General features: G+C 30.9%; 1 protein-coding gene across 3 annotated transcripts in view; it reads right to left on the bottom strand.

Annotated features, from left to right (window-relative positions):
- The window catches only part of SmydA-2 (SET and MYND domain containing, arthropod-specific, member 2), a 65,739-nt gene extending 48,554 nt beyond the window's left edge, over nt 1-17,185 (bottom strand). For all 3 annotated transcript variants that reach the window (XR_012757603.1, XM_075374728.1, XM_075374719.1), the window contains exons 1-2: nt 17,026-17,185; nt 2,280-3,557 (exon numbers count right to left, since the gene is read on the bottom strand). Coding sequence is in view for 2 of the 3 variants with exons in the window: in XM_075374728.1 (XP_075230843.1) it covers nt 2,280-3,543 (1,264 nt within the window). In the remaining variant the exon portion in view is untranslated. The remainder of the gene's footprint in view (nt 1-2,279; nt 3,558-17,025) is intronic.
- Nucleotides 17,186-24,609: the final 7,424 nt, after the last annotated feature.

Below are 24,609 nucleotides of genomic sequence, written 5' to 3'. Positions count from 1 at the left end.
AAAGTTTTTATTTTTGTCTTTCATTTCTAGATATGTGTGTGATAAAAAAAGAGTTTTTATCGGTTTTGGTTTCCGGGAGGACCCATTCCTACTACATTAACCTTTAAGGAAGCTGCATGCTCAAATGTTTAACTTTATAATGTTGCTATTCTACATTTAATTTACTTGAAGACATGAAGTATGGGATACAATGTTTTTTTTCTAGGTAAGCTGTTTTAAAAGAAAATCAATTGTTGAGGGCCAGACTTCCAGATAGGGATATAGTCTCTAATATGGTAAACACATGTGAATTACAGGATGAGTCAAACAATACTACTCTTTGCTGTTTGTTGCTCTTATGGATTCCTTCTGTGTGTAAAAAACGTCAGTGTTCTCCCGGTTAGGAAAAGTTCCCTTATAGATCATACTTTGAATTTGGAAATCTTTACTGCCAGACTTTGAATATAGGAAACTAGGGAAGAAGAAAGATTCATATACTTTTTTGTTGCTAGATTTCTTTACATATAAGAATTTTGATCTGTTGTAATTAATCACAGTTTCAAAAACGATTTTGGAAATGTGCTTCCCTGAGAACGTTCGATTTTTTGTTGTTTCACTTTGTTTCCATTACATATGATAGAAAATACTCATAAATTATTATGACCGCAATCACTGGGGGGAAGGGTATTTGTATTTTTATTTCTCCTTTTCTGTTAGCGGTGTAAATGATGCTGTGCGATAAAAAGATTTTTTTGGAAAACTTTTTTTTTGAGGTTAGGCTTTCTTGTAAGATAGGGCAACTTAATTTTGCCGACAGTTACTAGAATATCATGTAATATTCAATAAAGGAAAGTAACCTGCAATTTTTCAATCTGAGGGCTTTTTCTACTTATTGAAAAAGTCCAACTTTTCCCCAGGGTGATTGTGCCTACCTGTGATACCTACCCCAAATTTCTGAGTTTTTTAGTGAGTTTCAGATAATGGGGAACAAAATTAGTTGTTCTAGTTTTCATCTTCCCAAGTCTGGTAGTGGATTAAAATTTGTACCAAATTGTGAACAAGGCATGCAGCATACAATAAATTATATAAGTTACAAAGAAATATTTTTACATTATACCTAAATATATTTCTATTTTTGTACATGTACAGGAAAGACATATGGTAATAGGGTATAAAGTTGTAAGTTGGTGACTAAATAATTTCTTTACCAGTCTAAGTGAATGAGTTATGTGTGAATGATTTTTTTCAGTGTCTTTAATGGTTAAAATTGTTTAGTTACATGTTGTATTGCTTGGGTGTTGCATAAATTAAACTTATTATTATTTAAAAAGGGGTTTTATGGTTTATTGAGTTTATAAGCTGTGTTGTTTTTATGAAGAATGATTGTAACTTTATTAAAAATAGACTATGTGTTTGTATGCAATATATTAAATTTTACAAATTTTTGTTGTTACTGTTTGTTCTTTATAATCTGCAATCATGACTGTTTTTTTTTTTTTTATTATTTATTTATTGCAACATTTTTCCACAAAGTTACTACTAATATCTATTTATGTTAGTAGTATTTAATTAAATTTATTTCACTTCAAAATAAAACGTCACCCTAAACATCCTTTTTACGCACCTTTGCAATTAAAAACTAGCCATAGTTTTCTTCAAATCCTCAACTGTATAAAAATGCTGTTAATATAATATGCTATTCATTATAACCTGATCCCTGGAGGGGAAGACACCTGCCTTGTGACGATCCTGGCTGTCACACCATCCCCTCTGTTCCTAGCCCTGATGGTTTTTTGTGGAGGTTGTCTTTTAGATCCCCTAAACTTGATTATTCATTAGATCTCTTTGTAAATTGATATGATAACTAAATAGTATTAGCAATCTGACATAAGACAGCTGGTTTTCTTAAAATAGTACAGACTTTCTCAGAAATTACAAGATTCATGTCAGGCTTATTAGAGCAATTAGGACAGAAAGCAACTCTGATTTGCGACCTACACTGCTTAATCTTCAGATGGTTTACATGTACCATTGCTACAAGAAAGAGTAGGATTGACTATATAAAGCAATAAATTAATTTCTTTTCTATGAAAAACATTGTATTATAAACATTAACTATCTTAACTAGGTAATACTAGTATGGGAATAATTAGTATATCAGAATAATTAATCTCTCAGTAGAAATAATTAGGTCAACAATGCCTTAACCTTGCACATTGCACTTCATAATATCATGTTATAAATTATCATCAAATTATAAATTTATACTGTGAATTAAATTTTAAAGTGATGTTACTTACTTGGCAAAGAATTGCTGTAAAGCTGTGAAAGTGCATGCTTAGCTTGAAGAATATGAGTATTTGTCGAGTGCAGTATAGAACCATCACATAAGTATTTATTGAGAAAATATTCAAGACCATTTATACCTGAAGGTCGAGCTGCTTCTAATTCTTGTCTCAGCGATTCATTGCCAGCAATTATTTGACGTGCAGGAATACTGTGAGAACAAACTTTACATTGCCATTTTGAAGAATTGTCAAGGGGATCAATAGAGATCATTTTTCCTTTGCATTTAGAACACAATATACCTCCAACATATAATTCTAACTCTGTTGGGTCTGAACATCTACTGCAGGTGCAAAGGAAGCACTTGAATTCATTAAGATGGCTACGTCTTGAAAGAGTTCCCCATAATGTTTGTGTATATGTTGTTGATATGATTTCATCTTTTTTAATGTTTGCAATAGCTGAAACAGTGATAATGAAATTATCGCCATCATAAGTATGTTTAGTGTTTGGCTTACAATCATGTGACATCATTGCCACTTTTGGATAAATTCCTCTTATTTTTATATTTCCTAATGTTCGACGTATTTCAAATGCATTGGTGTCAAGAATTGCAGCTATTTTTAAGATAGTTTCTTCATTATATTGTTCAAGATGTAAAATTTTTTTGATGAATCCAACTAAATTTTTCTTTAATACTTGGTATAAAGGAGTTTTAATTCGAGCTTCTAAATGTGATTGTAACTCAAGTAACTTTTTTAATTTTGAAGGTTCCAAAAGCAGACATCGTAGAGGTAAAATAGTGCAATATGCTGATTCAAGATGTACTGTTCCATCATATGAGATTGTTGAAGAATACCCACATTTTTTCATGAGGTCACACTCTTGTTGATGATGGGAACTACTCTCACAACGGGGAGCACACATTGGCCATCCACAACCAGAGCACTTGTAGTAATCTACAAGTGTTTCTTCATCTGGTGAAGTGGGCTTAAGCAACTTATGACAACCTAAACATGTTGGTAAACTAGCAACTTTAGGACCCACTACTAGAGGAGGCTCTTTTATTATTATTTCACCTGCTTTGATGTCACGAGATGCTATTAGGTAACGTCCCAATCTTTCATTTTCTGTTATTTTGTAACAGCAACATTCAGTTTTGTGACACTGTTTCCAATGAGTTTTCTGATGATCTCTACCACAGTAAAATACAGTTTTACAGCCAGCACATTGTTGGTGAGCTTCTTCTGCACATACAGCGCATTTACCTAGTACCATCACTGCTTGATGTACTGCATAAACAAAAAAAAAAATTATGAACGTAAGATAACAAACACAGTAATCAGTTCAAAATTACAAGGGTTTCAAAATGCATTTACAGAACAATTTATAGATGACTTTATAACAATTTCAGTGTTGCTATTCCAAGGATGTATACATTTAAACATTTTTCATGTAATACAACTATTTATTTACCTGCATAAAAAATGGGGTTAAATTTTACAAGAAGTATACAATATTAGTTGTAAATAAAAATCAACTTTACCAACAATTTATAGTATGTCTAGCGCTTTCGGTCATTCGACCATCCTCAGGAGGACATTTTTTCGAAATTTAAAACATTAAAATTAAAAACGTAATTTAAAATATTATAAAACATTAAAATCATAAGAACTGGTCGTCATTACATTATAATAACTACGTCAGTTATGTAAGAGTGTCTCAGTTGTTATGAATAGTAATAGTTGGATGTTACAAAGAGAAAAATCAGGTTAGGTAACTTGATAATTATTAATTATTTGTTTAAATAGAATATCGTCTTCAAATTTGATTTGTTCGTTGATTAATTTATTATTAATGTTATAATAATATATATGACATTTTTCGAGAACGCTGATTTTATAAAAATTGTTGTCACACTACTTTTAGTGTGACGTCTGTACGTACGTACGTGTGTGCGTATGTATCTCACGTAGCTCAAAAACGATTAGCCGTAGGATGTAGAAAAGTTGGATTTAGGATTATTGTAACATCTAGTTGTGCGCCTCCCCGTTTGATTGCAATCGAATGGATCAAAAGAATCCAAAAAACCCAAAATCGAAATAAGATTGGATTCTGGACTTGAGCCCCAATTGAGAGCTTTTCAATGATTTATCATAAGTGGTAGATATTTTCATTGGTTCCAGAGTTGTAGCCAAATAACATTCTAATTAATGAAATATTTGGGTGTTACAAGGGGAAGGCACATCAGTCTAAATCCGACTTCATCCCTTTTTTTTAAATTTTTTTGTTAATTTAAATATATTGATTTATTAATAATTATTAACGTCTGATTGTAAAATAATTACAATAAATAATAATAAAAAAAAATATCAGAAGTTATTATTGAAATAAAATTTTATGTACTTTTCATATAAAAAAAATGTGTATATGTAATTTATTAGGCATACAAGGAAGTCATGCAGCATCCACATCAGATTTTATAATGTATATATGGAAAAAGCAAATCAATTTATAAATAATAATTTTAAAGAAATGAAGGATCCTAATGCGAAAATTAAAAAAAGACATATCTTTTAAAATTAATAAATGTAAATATGTTTTCCAGGATACTTAAAATAAACAAAAATTTAATTCAACTAATATTCGAACCCGCATATACAAAGCTAAGATTCATAAACATGGTTTTCCCATACGTCCACTTATAAATTTTATTAATTCACCTACATATCAACTAACCTAATTTTTATCTAATACATTGAAGGAAAACATCAAATTAAATAACAATTGTAACTTAAAAAATGGTTATGAATTAATAGACAGTAATAGAAATAAACAGATCAACTAGACTCATAACCTTGGGTATAAAGGATATGTATACCAATTTTTTTTTTGTCTTCAGTCATTTGACTGGTTTGATGCAGCTCTCCAAGATTCCCTATCTAGTGCTAGTCGTTTCATTTCGGTATACCCCCTATACACATACATCCTACATCCCTAACAATTTGTTTTACATATTTCAAACATTGCCTGCCTGGACAATTTTTTCCTTCTACCTGACCCTCCAATATTAAAGCGACTATTCCAGGATGCCTTAATATGTGGCCTATAAGTCTGTCTCTTCTTTTTGATATATTTTTCCAACTGCTTCTTTTTTCATCTATTTGCCGCAACACCTCTTCATTTGTCACTTTATCCATCCATCTGATTTTTAACATTCTCCTATAGCACCACATTTCAAAAGCATTTCTTCTCAGGTACTCCGATCGTCCAAGTTTCACTACCATATAAAGCGACACTCCAAACATATACTTTCAAAAATCTTTTCCTAATATTTAAATTAATTTTTGATGTAAACAAATTATATTTCTGACTCAAGGCTCGTTTCGCCTGTACTATTTGGCATTTTATGTTACTCCTGCTTCATCAATCTTTAGTAATTCTACTTCCCAAATAACAAAATTCTTCTACCTCCATAATCTTTTCTCCTCCTATTTTCACTTTAGTGGTCCATCTTCGTTATTTCTACTACATTTCATTACTTTTATTTTGTTCTTGTTTATTTTCATGAGGTCGTTCTTGCATAGGACTTCATTCATGCATTTCATTGTTCTTTCTAAATCCTTTTTACTCTCAGCTAGAATTACTATATTATCAGCAAATCATAGTATCTTTATCTTTTCACTTTGTACTGTTACTCCGAATCTAAATTGTTCTTTAACATCATTAACTGATAGTTCTATGTAAAGATTAAAAAGTAACGGGGGATAGGGAACATCCTTGTCGGACTCCTTTTTTATTATGGTTATTTTTTATGTTCTTTGATCATTACAATTGAAGTTTGGTTCCTGTAAATGATAGCAATTGTTCTTCTATATCTATACTTGAACCCTAAATTTTTTAATGCTGAACATTTTAATCCAGTCTACGTTATCAAATGCATTTTCTAAGTGTATAAATGCCAAGTATGTTGGTTTGTTTTTCTTTAATCTTCCTTCTACTATTAATCTGATTGTTAAAATTGCTTCCCTTATCCCTATACTTTTCCTGAAATCAAATTGGTCTTCTCCTAACACCTCTTTCAGTCTCCTCTCAATTCTTCTATACAGAATTCTAGTTAAGATTTTTGATGTATGAGTAGCTAATTGTTCTGTATTCTTCACATTTATGTGCTCCTACTTTCTTCGGTATCATGACTATAACACTTTTTTTGAAGTTTGATGGAATGTCCCTTTTTTCATATATATTATACACCAGTTTGTATAATCTATCAATTGCTTCCTCACCTGCACTGCGCAGTAATTCCACAGGTATTCCGTCTATTTCAGGAACCTTTCTGCCAGTTGTTGTTTCTCAGTGTTGTTTCTCCTATTTCATCCTCTTCAACTTCCTCGTGTTCCTCTATAACAACATTTTTTAATTCATTTCCTCCGTATAACTCTTCATTATATTCCACCCACCTATCGACTTTGCCTTTCGTATTATAAATTGATGTACCATCTTTGTTTAACACATTATTAGATTTTAATTTAAGTACCCCAAATTTTCCTTAACTTTCCTTTATGGTCCGTCTATTTTACCAATGTTCACTTCTCTTTCCACTTCTGAACACTTTTCTTTAATCCTCTCTTCTTTCACTAGTTTGCACTTCCTGTTTATTGTATTTCTTAATTGTCGATAGTTCCTTTTACTTTCTTCATCACTAGCATTCTTATATATTCTACGTTCATCCATCAGCTGCAATATATTGTGTGAAACCCAAGGTTTTCTATCAAATCTCTTTGTTCTGCCTAAGTTTGTTTCTACTGATTTAAGAAGTTCCTTTTTAACATTTTCCCATTCTTCTTCTACATTTTCTACCTTATCTTTTTTACTCATACCTCTTGCGATGTCCTCCTCAAAAATCTTCTTTACCTCCTCTTCCTCAAGCTTCTTTAAATTCCACCGATTCATCTGACACCTTTTCTTCAGGTTTTTAAACCCCAGTCTCCATTTCATTATCACTAAATTATGGTCGCTATCAATGTCTGCTCCAGGGTAAGTTTTGCAGTCGACGAGTTGATTTCTAAATCTTTGCTTAACCATGATATAATCTATCTGATACCTTGCAGTATCGCCTGGCTTTTTCCATGAGTATATTCTTCTATTATGATTTTTAAACTGGGTGTTGGCTATTACTAAATTATACTTTGTGCAAAACTCTATAAGTCGGTTCCCTCTTTCATTCCTTTTGCCCAGCCCATATTCATCCACAATATTTGTTTCCTTGCCTTTTCCAATGCTTGCATTCCAATCCAACTATTATTAAATTTTCATCCCCTTTTATGTGTTTAATTGCTTTGTCAATTTCTTCGTATACACACTCTACCTCATCACCATCATGGGCGCTTGTAGGGACGTTAACAATCGTTGTTGGTTTAGGTTTTGATTTTATCCTTATCAACAATATTAATACAAATGAAACTATGAATATTATATATTACCACTTGCCAAAAAAATGGCAACTTTTAATTCTTTGATTTGTAGAGCTATTAAATATTTCAAACATAATAATTTGACACTGAACTCTGAATTAAATATTATAAAGAACATAGCAATATTAAATGTCTACAATGAAAAAGTGATTATAAATTATACTGTAAAATCAAAAATAAAATATTTATAAAAAATAACATAAAATTATTACCTAATGATTCAGAAAAATATTAGATAAAAATAGAGTTCAACCCATTTTATGTATATTTTAATAAAAAATATATAAATTTTATAATCTAAAAACAACATACACCACTAACAATAATCCTACTGAAATAATAAACTTTAAATGTATAAATATCTTAGAAAAAGAAGTCTATAGTTTAAAATGTGAAGACTGCTATCTAGAATATAAGATGGTTGAAGATGGTTGAATATAAGTTGGATAGAAGATGGTTGGTATGGGCAACCATTCTTTTTCTGTTAGAGCTAAAGAAAAATATAGTATATAGAATAATAGTATTATATATAATATAATAATACTATTATAACAAATATAATAGTATAATAATGCATTAGTATTAAAGAAAGGCTATTTAGATAAATCCAATTATGCTTAACACATTTTACAAAATAAACATAGTTACAACCCTGATAATTTTATTAAGGTATTAGATTTTTCCAACGATTTTTATAAAACCAGCGTTCGTGAAAAATTTCATTATATATATTATTATAAAAATAAATTAATTAACGAACAAATCAAATTTGAAGACAGTATTCTATTTAAACATATAACTAATAATTATCAAGTTACCTAACCTGATTTTTATCTTGGTAACTTCCAACTATTACTATTCATAACAACTGAGACACTCTTACATAACTTATGCAATTACGTTTATACAGTGACAACCAGTTGGTATGATTTTAATGTTTTAAATTATCATAACATTTCTCTCCTGAGGGTGGTTGAATGACTGAAACGCTAGACATAATATAAATTATTGGTAAGTTTGTTTTTTGTTTTATTTTTACATTATAACTAATTTCATATAGAAACAGTGTCATGTTTGAAAACAATAACTTAAAATACTATGTTAATATAATTAGCATACTGATGCAGGTACAAGGTGGGATATTACACAGAATTTATTTGCATGTAAGAATCATAACCTTAATGCAAACATTTGTTTAAAATAAACAACATTGAAATAAATTAACCCCTTTTACAGCTAAGAAAAATACAAGTTCGTTCACAACCACATAACAACCCTCCTTTTTCCATTCTGTCAGTGCATGTACAAGGCCATTTTAAAGATGACCAGGCAGAAGACTTAAATTACTCTTAAACAATTTTAAAAATAGCCATTCCACTTCAAAAAACTAGGCAGAATGAGGATTGATATGGTTTTCTTTGTTGAAACAAGTATACTATTAAATAGTTACATCCCCACTTATCAATAGATATTCAGCCGGACAAGTGAACATATTCAGTCTGTTCATTACTGGATCTTCTGTATAGTGATATCATTGCTATCAAAAAAATAATTTTTCCCTACCTCTTCTGTTTCTGTTACTTTATATGCATCTCAATATCTGAAAGCTGTGAAACAACATGACATATACAGCTATTGTTGGAGTTATATTTTACATTGTGTAATAAGCAACAAGTAAAGAGTTACCTATCTCCCTCACTTGTTGTTTGGTAAAGATCCTTGAAAAAATGATCAGTTTTTGGCTAATATGGTACTTTGAGTAAAAAATCTATTATCTCCATATCAGATGAGTTACAGGAAATTTCACTCTATTACCAATCAGATGGTTCATTTAGAAATTGAAATCCTGAATGCCTTATCTGAGTCTTTGACATTTTGTGAAAATGTTTTTCAAAGGCGTTCAATATGCCATGTGGTGTGGGGTTTTGAGACTAATGCATAACTGGGGATTGGGAGGTAATCTGTCTAAACTAATTGCTAGTATATTACTTGAAAGGAAGATAAAAGTGAAAGTAGGTGACACTTATTCAATTGTGAGAGGTGTAGAAAATGGAGTCCCTTTTAGCAGAGTACTTTTTACCATCACTATAAATGGACTACCGAATGTAAATAAAACATTACATACATTACATTACATTTCATTTCCATCTATGTTTATAAATGGACTATAAATCTTTTGAATAGGCAAATGCCTTTATGTAGATGACCTCAGTATCTTTTATGCATGCAGAAATAATCCTATCGTCCTCTTTAAATTTCAGAAGGACATAAATAAACTGTTCTAGCTGCTGTTTCTCTGCTAAGAAGACGTGCTTTGTTAATTTTTACCAATTATGTCACCCATATCAACATTCTCACATCCTCATCTAACAATAAATAGAACTGATTCCTAACATCCGGACAGTGTGAAAATTTTCAGTGTAATCTTTAATAAAGCACTTACATGGTACCAACACGTGAAACAAGTTACACCCAAACAAAAAGGCTTAAGTCAAATCAAATATCTTAGTAATATTAATTGGAGAGCAGACAGAGAAATGTGCTTACTTCTTTTCTTGTCTTTAGTCAGTTAAAAATAGTCTACGGGACTGCCGTATACTGTGTATTCATCAGAATGGAAAAATGCACTAAGACTGCTTGCTGTAATCCAAAACACTGGGATGCTGTTGGCAAATTCTGTACCAGTCTTGTGGAGAGTCCTTGCAGTCTGGCAGCAACAGTACCACTAAAATTTATTCCTCTTGCGATTTACGAGGTATAATTGGAAGTTTTAAGACAGGTCTTATGGGTTCAAAATGGCAGTACTTACAGGCTAAGGATCTTTTTCAAAGTAGTTCCTTTCTCCAACACACTGACTCCAAAGGCGTTTCCACTTTTGGAAGCATTCCAGAAAATTTTCTTTACTAAGTGTATTAAGAAAGAACCCTCGATGTATTTACCTGGATGTCTTCAATTGAGTGAAATCAGTTCCCTTTTTTTTAGCGGAAATTTCAGTCTACGAAACAGTTAAAAATTAAGGAATAGAAAATTAGAGGAATAGAAGGGTTGAGGACACAGAGGAATTTGGAATTTGGACAAAAATTCCGCGATTCCACAATGAGTCGATACGTTATCGTGTTGAAGGACACGATTTTTGTTTCACCAGTCTGTAGGCCTTTTCTTCTGCACACTTTCGCACAAACGCTGAAGGACAGACACTTCTATAATATTCCTGGTTGACTGTCTGTGTCTTAGGGGGATACATGATACCCGTAGAATCGAAGAAAACTACCATCTTCAACCACTTCTACTGACTTTGTCGCACTTTTTTCGATCGATGTAGACTTGGACCCGTCCACTGCGATGATTGTGCCTTTATTTCGGGGCCATACCCATAAACCCATTCGTCGCCTTTAATTACCCTATTTAACAAATCTGAGTGTTTCAACCGATTAATCAGTTCAAGTCGGTGTTGTTTCGAGTCAGGCGGTGGAGGCTTCAGTCCGTGTTGTTTCTGATTGTCTGACAACAATTTTGGAATGAATTTCGCGGATATTCAACGCATATCCAATTTTCAGTTAAAATTGACTGAACCGCATAAAAACTTAGATTCAGTTCATCAGCCATCTCCACTATTGTAAGTCTACAATCAGAGCGCATTAAATCGCAAATTTTCATAATATTTTCGTTGGTTTTTGAAGGGGAAAGCTGGTCGGACTGGGGGTCATCTTCGACTGATTCGCGGCCATCTTTGAATCTGTTGAACCAGATAAAAACATTTAACCCGTAAATCTAAGAGTTTATAACCCGTAAGCTAGGTTTAAGAGTTCATAAGTCTCCGAAGCTGATTTTCCGCTTTTCAAACAAAATTTAACACAAACTTGTTCCGGTTTTCATCCATTTTGCAAAATCAATAATCCGCTGAGAACCGAAAATACATTTTCATCCATCAGGATGCCATTCTCTTCTGAACAAAGATATTGTGGTATCTATTAAGAACGTTTCAAGGACAATACAAGCTTCCCCTTCCACATCTGCGGTCAAACTTTGCCCTTCCTTTTGAGCAGCGATGACATGTGTCTTCAAACTTTCCAATCACACCTAATACAAAGATCTTTCTTTCAGAAATATGAATTATGGTAAATTTAATAATTATCCTCTAAACAATCATTACGCTTGTTGCCAGACGTATTCACTACCAGCAGGTATGAAACTCATTGAACTGCATCAGAAATGTGAATTAAATTTACTAACATGTCTTGCTTTATCTGTATGTAATAATTCATCATGGTGTATTCCACAGACACTTTGCGGGTTGGAGATGTTTACACATGTCAAGAAACAGTGGAATCGCAAAAGATGTTACAGAAAATTTCAAAAGAGTAATATGCTGGCTGGCGAGAATTTTACAGGGACGGGTCGAAAACAGAGGACGCGGTTGGATATCCGTTTATTACAATGAATTATTCCAACAATTTGAACTTCCCAAGGAAAGCCAGCGTGTACATGACAGAGTGCTACGTCATATGGCAAACACTGCGATACTGGGAGCACTACAGTGTACGGATAGCTGTCATCTTAACTGAGGCACTTGATGCTTGCATGTCATGATTGATTGTTACACGTTTGAACCCCTTGTACAGGCAGTACTTTCTACACTTCAAGCTACCGACCAGAAAGAACAAAAGTGCGTATTTTTATGGACTTCTTGTCACTTCATCATCCTAGGAAATGAAACCATAAACGCAGCTGCACGTACCGCTGTTAAACAATAGAAGAAGACGTGACTTACAACATTCAAAAGATGCAAGAGCTGTGGGAACTTCAGCCATCATAAGAAAATAAGATATGATAAGGAGAACTGATACAATAAAATTAAACGCAATAATGGATTCTCCATTTAAATATAAGTGTAAGATTACATTAAAACGAACAGAGGATGTAATGATAACACGAATAAGAATTGGACACACAAACCTAACATCGATGTATTTGTTGATTGGGCAAGAAAGATTAACATGTGCTGACCGTGACACTAGAGTCACGGTCAGACACATGCTAATCAAATGCACCAGATATGAAGGAACAGTAAAGAAATAGGTTTATCAAAAAATTTACGAATAGTCCTGGGAAACAGAAAAGAAAATATAATTTCCTAATGAATTTCTTTCAGAAAATAGACATTTTTTATTCCATTTATATACAAGATTTAAGAAATAAGGATTTTAATGATTGAATTTAAGAGCTCTTTACACCCTTTCACAGATTCGAAATCTATGTGTTGTGTATTGGTCCGTCATTGCATAAGACCTTTTACACATTTTGTTGTGACTCAATTCGTTGTTGGTTTTTAGTTTTAGGTTTTAAACCTATTTACCAGGGGAAATGTTTAAGCTGTTTATCCGTTATGGAGGGAACCCGAGGTGAATTTTAAACACACCGAGTGTGGTTAATTTTGAACCTACAAAACTTTAAAACGAATCGTAATTAAAGTTTGTGTGTGTGTGGGGTTATAGATTGTGAGAGGGATAGATTCATGCTTGAGGAAGTCTCTACGGCTATTCTTAGATTAAACAATAAGAAAAGCCCAAGCCCCAACAGGATTCCTTCCGCAGTACTTAAAGGCCTCCGCAGGACTGTGATTTAGGAAATATCTGATGTTGCCAATTTTGGGCTTGAAAATAAGACATATCTGACATGCTGGAAAGAGTCGCGCCTGGTTTTCCTTCCGAAGGCCAGGAAGCAGGCTGCACCGACAGAATTCCTCCCACTCTGTGTGATCAACAACATAGGCAAGGCGGTCGAGCGGATGATAGCAGCGAAAGTGATAGACGAGTTGACCACAAGAGCGGGTATTCTCGATAGCCAGTTTGGTTTCTAGCGTGGTCGTTTGACCGTACAAGCGATTAGTAAGGTTGTTAATTGGGCAGCGTTGGTCCGCAGCGGCACATGGAGGACAAGATGTATTCCCGCGTTAGTAATTCTCGATGGTAAAAACGCATTTGGGATCCTACCGTGGGACACAAAAATGACGGTCCTTCTTGAGAAAGGCATTAGTAACTATTTGCAGAGATAAATACGTGAATACTTGAGTGATAGATGGATAACAGCCGGCGCTCAGGGCGGGACTCACAGATTTCAGCCTTACGGCGGCGCACCGCAGGTGTCTGTCCTTGGCCCCTTGTGTTATAGTTTATGACGGGGTGCTTCGGCTCCGACTGTCAATGGTTTGTAAAGCCATACCTAAGCTGACGATCTTGCTGTTTTGGTTAGCGCCAAAACAGAGGGTTTTTTGAATTCGTCTTTATACAATTTCTAAATCTAGTATTATTTTTTGAGTTTGATGTTAAATTTCCACAACTGGAAAAAATTACATTTAATTCGCTTCTTTTGTAGTCTTTTAAACTGTTATTTATTTTATTGTGATAAGATGGAATATGCACTCTTAAATTCTGTTTCTTTCATTACCTAGGTTCTTTGAAGTAAATTAAACCGATGACGTAAGATGCTTGCTGAAGATAAATATGTATAATTCTAAGATCATTCTTTATGTATAATTCTTAGAGGTTAAATTTGTTTTTAGAGTGGTTTCTGGCCTTAAAAATAAAAATAAAAAAGATTAGGGAAAAAGAATCAGATGAACCCCAATGGTAATTTAAAAGTGAAAAAAAAAATGAATAACATATCTATATCTAAAGAAATTTCTGAAGCTTTGTTTATGATAATTCTATGAAATTTAGTCGGGTAACTTCCAAAAAATTGGTGGAATTATTTATAATCATCAATTACAACTCTGGATTGGCTGGCCTTGATTGTATGTAGAATTGGAAAGCACACTTATCGCTTTGTTAAATGGGTGTTATAGTTTTATACAATTTTCATTGCCGACTTTCGTAAAGAAATAAATCTTAGTTTAATTAATTACTATCGGTATTCCGTTGTCATTCGTTATGCAGTAGATTTGCCAACTAAATAGTACTATAACTTTTAAACTGAAAGTTTGGAAACTGCTTTAAATAAATAAATAATTAACAGACTGCAGTATCAGTAAATTTTAAATTTATTCAAGCGATTTTGTTGATTTTATAAATTAAAAAAAATAGTAATATAGAAATAAAGTTTGTTAGAAATTTTTCATTTAGTTTGCTTCTAATAAGCTTGTTTTAATATAGGTGACTGATTTCTTTTCAAATTTCCAACAACTCGAAAAACCTCACAACATATTAGTATTTTGTAATGATGTTCGCAAAATATTATAAAAGCTAAAAACTGTATTATTTATTTTTAAATAATCACCAAAACTTTAACAAAAACGGTTGAACCGTTTGAAGATGAAGATCTTTTAATAACCGTTACATATTATAATTAAATTTAATATGCAATTTTAAATAAATTTAAATTAAATCACTAGGTATTGTACACATAACATAGGATTTCGAATTCGATTATGGGGAAGTAAGTGCAAAATAATATGATCCTTTTATTTAAATTAGTTAATAAATTGAATATTTATGCTACAACATAAAAAATTATTTAATTTTCATCAATATAAAATAAAATTTTTCTACACAGTAAAAATCGTTTAACAGTTTGTTTTTAAAATCTATGTAGCTATTTCAGCCACACCATAAAAAAATCTAAACATGATATTTTCTTCTTTTCTCTTTTTATAATAAAAACAATTTTTCATTCCTTCGATAGAACATAACACAATTTTAGTCTTATTTGCAAAAAAAAAAAAAGTAGTGTGATGGTTTTTCATTTTCCCGTTTTTTTCCAATCTTAAACGATGTACTAATTTTTTTGTAACAACTGTAATGGAAGTAATTCATTTTCGTAACGCGTATTGTGTACGTTAGCATTGAGAAAAAAAAATACCTATCACAGTAAGTTTTTCTATTTATGAAGTAAATAATTGTAAAAACGGGCGTCATATTTCGTTTTAATGTGCGGTTAAAGAAGTTTTATTTCACTTTAAACGAGTCTTTTTTTTATTTACTTAATTAACCATTCAGACAACAGAAAAATAAAGTATCTGTAAGGAAAAATGTTCTATATAAAAAAAAAGGTAGATTTTATTTTTGGAAAATGTGAACGACTACGAGAAAGGTTACAAGGATATCTTTATATAGCATTTACAAACTCAATTAGACAAATTCACAGTACATCTTGAACATTAGATTAAAATTAGCTTTAAATAAATTAAATTTTGTTATTATAATGTCTATCAAGCCTTATTTGTTAATGGTGCTTTAATATTAATTCTTATTTTTGTTCAGCCAATATAAATACCATTTAAATGATTCAAGAAAGTTTTTTTAAAATCAAGTCAAATTCATATAAAACGTAAACACATGTAAAAGTACCGATATAGAAAAATTAAACATTTTGAGTAATATTTATTAATGAATTCTTTTAAATGAATGAGTTACAGGAAAAAAGTTAAACATTAAGAACACGTAATGAGAAAATTGTAAAGCGACTACGGTGGACACAACTTACATTAGGTAAGGGTAAACATATTTTTAATTAGAAAGGAGTCATTAAAAGGCAAAAAAATAAAAAAAATTCTGGTAGTAATCACGGTTGAAGAAACCAAAATTTTTGAGGTTAATGGGGATGGAATGACAAGAAATTTATGAAGGTGGGTTACACTGGGGCAATAATGGGAAATTTTACTAAAACTATGATAGCTTTGTAGGAAAACTGCATACCTATCACGAAAATAAAAAAAAAATTATGAATTAGTTAATTATTTTAATTTTATCTAATGATTCTATGTCCTGGATTTAATTTTAGAAGAGTTTTAGAAAAGATTTCTCTGTTAACTCTTTAGATTGTTCTTAATAATACTGATTTTGTGATGTTATTAAAGATAAGTGGAAAAAAAATATTCTAAGGATGATTTACGTCTATAAAATTTTTTTTACCACAAGTTTAACTAGTTCAAACTGCATAAAATTATACAGCTAATTGTATTTTTCGATCTTTACTGTCTATTGAATTTAGCTAATTTGTATTAGAAATCCATTAATATCTGTTTTAATTAAAAATTAAACACGCAACGGTAATACTAGATACGAGTAAGATGTATAATAATTTAATACGTCTAAGACGTGTTAAACATTTTACAATCGAATCATATTATTTATGAATAAATATTATTGATATATAAAAAAAAATATATGTTACGGATATTTACAATTCATGATGTATTATAATCTAAACCCATGGAGTAGGTTAAGAAAAAAAAAGTTAACAACTACATTTAAGACATTATCTAGAATAATATACTTAAACTAATTACCTTAGAGCGAGTAATTAAGGGTCAATATTGTGATTAGTATTGTGCTGTCATGGAGTAACTACAAAATAGAACTTGGATCTGTTTTCCGTACAGGCTACATGATACATGCAACATCGCGATGGCTATTTTAAAACTAGACGCTGCCAGCCGTTGCGGTAGTGGACTACATTAATCTCTATTCGTATAGCCCTATTAATAATACCGTCATAAATGAACAAATTGTGTTTTGCATTTCTTTTTTCTTTTCCTTTGAATGAAATGGGTAATTTAGCTTATAAAGATTCTGTGGAAATACTGTCTTCAATAACAATAAGTTATTATTAAATTGTCAGTGTATTTTAATGTAGGTTAATTAATAGTCTTGAAGAGAATTATATATATATATTTTTTTTATCATAGAAAAATAACAGCTGTTTCTAATTTGTCAATGTAGGTATACATAAGATTAAAAATAACTTAAGGCAAGAAACATTTCTTTTAAAATATAAATACTCAGAATTTATTTGGTTTCATTTTTAAATAAGGGAGTATTCGAACTTTTTACTTTCCAGATAACTCCCTTATTTAACATCACTTTCCGGCAAGTTCTCCTTCTTTCATCAATATTGTTTTTTTTAACAATTATTTATGAAATGAAAAGTTGTTTCAAAGGGAAAAATTATTCACAACACATATTCTTTAAAATATTTATCATATTCAATAGTATCGTGGTAATAAATAATAATAAAAACTTTGATATTGTGATTTAGAATTTTTAGGATCTTTCCCTCAAATAGGTGCCACATTTGGGTAAGAGAAGTATACAGGTACAAGAGCACTTAATATTATTTGTATCACAGTTATCACCGAACTGGTGTCATCATAAAATCATAACACCATCACAGATATCTCTACTGAAAAATTGTCTTTTAATTATTGAGAGCTTGTTAAAAGAAGATATTTTTCTTAAAATATTCCTATAAACAGGTCACACAGTATTTCACTTTTTGGATTCTATAAAGAGTTAGTACCTAAGCCCAAAATATTGGTAAAATTGTTGTTCTACTCTGATAAATGATTTAGACCTTTAACTGATTTCAGACTGCAGTAGTTGTAGATAACGAACTTTAAATTACTAAACAGAGAGAAATATGATGTAAAGAAAATCCAGACGAGGAAACGTTTTGTGATTCAATTAAATGGAGAATTACTATTATCATAAATAAGAATGAAATTAAAAATTTCAATAAAATGTAGTTCAGTCTACAGACAGTGTTATATTCACAAAAAATTGATCTAGACTTCAAATATCGGTACTGACAAAACTTGAACATATCATGCATGGTGCTATGAAAATTAGAATGTAAAAGAAAATTTTTAGTGCAAAAATAAAATCATTTTTTTTCTTGGCTATTTTCCTCTAAACTCTATTAATAAAATATTAATATAAATATATAAATATTATATCTTTATATATAAAAGAGAATGTCCTGATTGATTGACTCATAATCAACGTACAACCAAAACAATTGTAGTTAGAGACTTGAAATTTTCAGGGTATCTTTGTATCTTTAAGTAGGCTTGCGCTAAGAAAAGATTTTGCGAAATTTCGATTTTAAGGGGTTCAAATGAATAATTGATAGTATTTTCAGTATCGATTTATTTGTGTCGAAAATATTTCTGTTTTAAGATCATCGATATTGAATGAATGGATTACGGTAGTAAAATTAATTAATAATTTAATTTAAATTTATTATTAATATTGTTTATAAACATTTAAGAAAAATCTTATGATTTTTGACGGGCATCATCATGTAAGCATGTTCTTTCTTCTGGCTCTTATTTGTTGGTGTTGCTTCTTCCTTCCGATCGTTTATAAACATTTAGGAAAAAAGAAGTCATATGATTTTTTATGAGTCAACAGGTTAGTGTAGTGTTTCAAAAAGTGAATAAACATGTCAATTGAAAAGATAACTAACTGTTAACGACACTTTAATAACCCAAACAGTTAAAACTATCAAAGGAGATGGTGTGTGCCTGTTCCGAGCACTTGCTTTTCACTTATTCAGTGATGAAGAACGATGCCAGGAGGTACGAAACACAATCGTTTCGTACGTGGCTGATCATTGGATTGACTTTGTTCATATGACTTACAAATCTTCAGATGGTGACAACTTTCCAACTTGTGAGGAATATGTACGCAAAATGTCAATTCACTCGGTCTACGGTGGTTATTGCGAATTAGTTGCACATGATAAAAGTTTTCCATTTTTATTTGAAGTTTATTACAACTGCAGTCTTTATTGGAAATTTGGCACTGATACATTGCCCGTAAAAAGATTGCGTCTCACTGGGAATATTAATAGTGGTCATTTCGATATATATTTGCCTGATTTAGAAGAAAACATTTCAAAATTCTTCTTCAACTATTCCTGTTAGAAATAATGAAAAGCGTCGTGCAAGGACAGAACAAGAAAGAATCAAGTCAAAAAAAGCGGCAAAAAAGTATGCACAAATCAACCCAGAAGGTAATAGAATAGCTGTGAAAAAGGATCAACAAAATCATTCAGAGGTCCAAAGAGCTGCGGTAGTAGCTTATCAAAGCAGGCATCCAGAAGTACATTTTGTTATTTTTTATTAGTTATTTAATGTTTTTTTTATTATTTATGTTGTTTGTTATTTAAATATTTATTAAAATAAATTCTGTAAATAACATGCGATTAAGAAGTTTTTAGTATTTATTAGTACATTTTTAAAAGCACTGGGCCTGTGAGGGCTCGGGTGGAAAAAAAAATAGACTTTTTTTTGGGAGCCCGCAAGTAACGATGAATAATGATTATGAGTGAGGAATATAAGAATATTATAAGAACAGGAGTTCTATTATCTATTTCTGACATAATCTTTTAAACATAGCAACATAATAAGCAAAAGCATCACTCCAAAATATTCTATAAATATGTTTAAAATTCAAGTATCGCGTGGGCGAGCCGCGACGGGTAACCTGCTAGTATATAATATAAATATTAAACCTACATTTAATATTTATATAAAACGATGAAAAAGTACGTTATCTCTAATTACGAAATTAGAAATTATTATTGCATAAAGTAAATATAAATAAATAATTATAATGTAATAAATAGTCATATTTAAATAAATAATAATACAACAAGCTCCCAACCAAAATCATTGGATGAAGCGAGTTAAATATTATAATTCTGCTATAAATAATATTCTATAGTTACACTTTTTCTAACCCATTACTCGCAAATCTTATCCAAATGTCTACTTGCAATAATGAAACCTATAAATTGGTTAAATTACGCAACCTCATCATTTCTGTCAGAGCTTTCTCATCATGTGGTCTATTTAATAACTTATTTGGGTTCAAATCAGACAAGGCGATGCCCTCTAAAGTTTTAACTCGACTAAGAGCGACATAAATCTGTCCCTTGGTAAACTTTTTCTTGCCGAGGTCTGTCACTACCCTGTCAAGTGTTGTATCCTGCAGTTCGTGAACAGTTACACAGCCCAGCTAATATTAAGCTGGGCTGTGTAACTAATACACACCAATGAATGCTGGTAGCATTCTGCACTCGACGTCTTCATATCCCTTTGTCGCTTGGAACGTTGTACAAACTGGTGAAATGGTTATGCAACCATCAACGCCTTTCATTCTAAGACCAGTAGTCTCGTCATCGCATTTTATGTGTACAGCTTCCGGTCACTCTCCTTCCTCGTACATCAAGCAGAGGAGGTGAGAACGTTGCTCTTGCGTTTCGTTTGACAAACGTTTGTGTATTAAACTGACACGATGAGCATGACTCTCTAGATTTTCATTCCGTAAGAATCGACTGTAGTATGATCTCATTTGTGAGAGTCTACATTCAGGTTGATGAAAAGTCACTGCGGAAATATTCACGGCATTTCTTTCTCTATTCTTCCTTAAACGATCATTCCACGTCGCTGTCTCATTTGAGCAGCGCGTTTAGTAGGCCTATCAATAATTTATATATATATATATATATATATATATATATAATTATAATATTATATTGTAGTTATAATGTAATATATATGTACAATAGATATTACTAAAAAATGTGAATTAAAATAATTTAAAAAATAAAAACAACTTCAAAACACCATAGTATTAAAAAGTTATAAATAATTATATTTTTATTTATTAATGAAAGTAAAGGAATTTACAACAAATAACTATTTTTGAAGTCGATGCCAGCCAACAAAAGTTAAACAAAAAAAAAAAAACAAAAAAAAAACTATGATCTAATATTATAAATCCTACCTCAAAAAAATGCAAAATTGGTAATAGATGTTTTACTCCAATAAAATGAGATCTACAAACATATAATATAACAATAAAATACGACGTACAAAAATATGATATAAGAATACTTTATAGATGTTTAGGTACATATATTATCACCAAGCATATGTATCTTAGCGAGCTAAGATGAGGTATGATCGTGAGACCCTCTCTCTTATATGCTCTTGAGATCCCATTTTATGTATGGGAATCCCGTTTAGCCGCTTTAGCCAACTAGCGGTCGGTTGAGATACTGACTTTTCGAAACTTTATGTTTAACTTGTGTTGGCTGGCACTAACTTCAAAACAAATTATTTGTTGTAAATATTTTACTTTAGTTGATAAATGAAAATATAATTATTTGTTACTTTTTTGTACTATTATTTCTTGAAGTCGGTTTTTATTTTTATCTTTAAAATTATTTTTCAGTAAAATGTTTGAAGGTGTGGTAACTAAACGCATCATTGTGAATCAGCAAAGCTTTGCATGCCAGGCGACACAGTTTAAGACTAGGATGTGGGGCAGAAAGAGTTTTTAGGTACGTATTTAAAAAGCTAAGAATAATCAACCACTCTTACATTTTGGAAATCCTAGTTTGGATTCCTAGAGCATTTGATTACGTCCAGTGGTTTGCAGTGAAGTATAATTTTTCATAATTGTAATTATATAACTGAAGTGATGCGGTATTGAAGCTAACATCATAAAAACTCCGATAATGTTATTATTTAGTATTTTAGCCCTCTCAGGAGCCATTAGTTTCATTGTAAAAAAAAAATTTTTATAATTAAATATGAATTATAAAATCCAAACATTAGAAATTTTAACAAAAGTACTATTTTTAGGTATAACGTTAGACAAAAAATGTACGTTTAAATTTTATTTTCTGGTGGTTCTCACGAGTAAGATAAAATTCATTTGTGCAGTTTTTGGATTGTAGCTTGGGAACGGGGATTAAATTTCCTTAATCTCTCGATACTGACCGTGGCTTCTGTGAGAGACTACATTTCAGAAGTCACAAAAGGATTTTGCTTCGGGCGTTGTTCTAATGGTAAACCTCATTTCGGTTTGTAGATTTTATTGTTGATTACCTGGATATGCCCTATGTCTTTTAATGTTAAGCACCTAGATATAAGAAGCTGAAAGTTCTTACAGTTTTCTTTATTTACAATGAAATCGTACCAGGTGGTCACAGTACATCAGTATTAAGGCTGTAGAACAGGAAATCATGGAATAATGGCATGAAAGGTAAAACACTGAAATTGTTTATAAGTTAACCCCTCTTATTCCAGATATTTCTCAGATATACTCTAAGAAATGGTTGGACACTCTTTAACAGAGGTATTGACTGACCATGGAGAATTCTGGTCTTGGAAACTGAGTTTTTCATGGCCATAATATTATTTATAAGGTATATGAGTAATGGTTATGACATTTCATGAAGTTATTTGAGGTGACAAATACGAAACACAAAAAAGTGTGGTAATTTATTGAGGTTATAGACACTAATTGATATAAATTATAAAACAAGAAAGCTTTCAAAGACAGGTGACAATGTATATATATATATATATGTTTATATATATATATATAAACAGATAAATCTTTAAGTACAATAAATCTGTTTTTAGATTTAGTAGGTTAAATTTAAAAGTAGATAGCCATTTTGATTCGAAAACAATTCGATTGTTTAATAATTTTAATGGTTTTTATTTAGCTTATTAAACTAAACACTTTGTTGTTTTAAAATTTTAACCGAAGAACTGTTTACAATTTTCCGCAGGCTGAGTGAGTTAAGGCGGAGTCATATTTGAATATGTGAAATACTCGTAAATATATTTAACGTGACAAATTTTTCAGGTAGATTTAAAAATTAAAAAATGATGTTGCTTTAGTTATAATTATAATATTCAAACAGATGATTTCCGGTTAAATTATATAACTAATCAGTACATTTTTTAATCAAAAGGTATAAAAACTGGTGAAATAAAAAAGCCGTGCTAAATCACAATAGAACATAAGCTACGATTGGTAGCTTATAATTTACAATTATCATTTGCATTAATTTATCTTTCAGCGTATGGATGGAAGAATTTAATCAGAGATGACAGTGAAAGTAATTTTCTTTCAGATAATCATGGATTTTTATTTTGTTTCGATTGTTGCAACTGACAACTAGAATATTGTAGTTGTTACGTGGTCACTAAAGACATGATCCATAAAATTGACTTGGGCCATGAAATTTCAGATACGTGTTGTAGATACGAATCGAGGAAGCCATCTACAATCAGGTTACACAAGAACATTCGCAATAGCAATCCTGGGTTGGTTCCCTCAAGAAGGGTTTAATACCTACTTGTAATGATTTCTTTCTATGTTTATATACTTAATGTAATGTACAAATAGTAGTGTTAAATTAGTACCTAACTAGTAATATTACAGGAATTGTAATTCTTATAACTTGTATTACAGCAATAGAATAGAAATAACAATGTGGAAAGTAAAAAATTCAATAAAAATAATATTCTACATTATTTTCTACAGTAGTTTCCTTAACTCCGATTAGATAGGTTCTAATAAGGTGTAAAGAAGTTTTTTCTGTAGAGTTTTGCGAAAAACATTTCGTTGAAGTAGGGTTGCACAAAATACGAGTAAAACAGAGGTGAGCATGTTGATATGTACACACCTTTGTTGAATTTTGAAATTTTCAGTTTGCTTATTACTTATTAGTTATAACTACTGCTAGTTACATAGTTTATAGTAAATTAAATATACCTAGGTATAATTATCCTAAATTACTTATTAGTTACTAGTTTATAATTACTTACTAGTTAATAATTACGTTATTATTAGTTTTTTTGACATTTTTAATAGTTTTTGACAAATCAATATTTTACTATCTTACAATGGTATTAGCGCTTTTACCATATGACGGTTATAATAAAAATATAGCGACAATATTTATACAATATTATTTAATAAGTGCTTAGAACACGGGAACTACACCTAAAATTTTTTTAAAGGAGTAAAATATGGAATTATGCAGTTAGAAGCTAACATTAAATAGTGATTTGACTTATTCACTTGCATCATTGTTGTATAAGGGTTACATATTAGTTTTACAAGGTTTCTACTTTTGTTTTTACTATATTTATGGTTTACTTCTGTATAACGTATCTTGATTATTTATATTAATATAGTTTTTATAACTGTAATTTTTGTCAGATACATTTATTTTTTATTTACTTTATATTTATTTGATTTATGGTTGCAGAAAGATG

The sequence above is a fragment of the Lycorma delicatula genome, chromosome 1, assembly GCF_047948215.1.
Source record: "Lycorma delicatula isolate Av1 chromosome 1, ASM4794821v1, whole genome shotgun sequence".
NCBI lineage: Eukaryota > Metazoa > Arthropoda > Insecta > Hemiptera > Fulgoridae > Lycorma > Lycorma delicatula.
The sequence above is the reverse complement of the archived record's forward strand: the minus strand, read 5'-3'. Positions and strand labels throughout refer to the sequence as shown.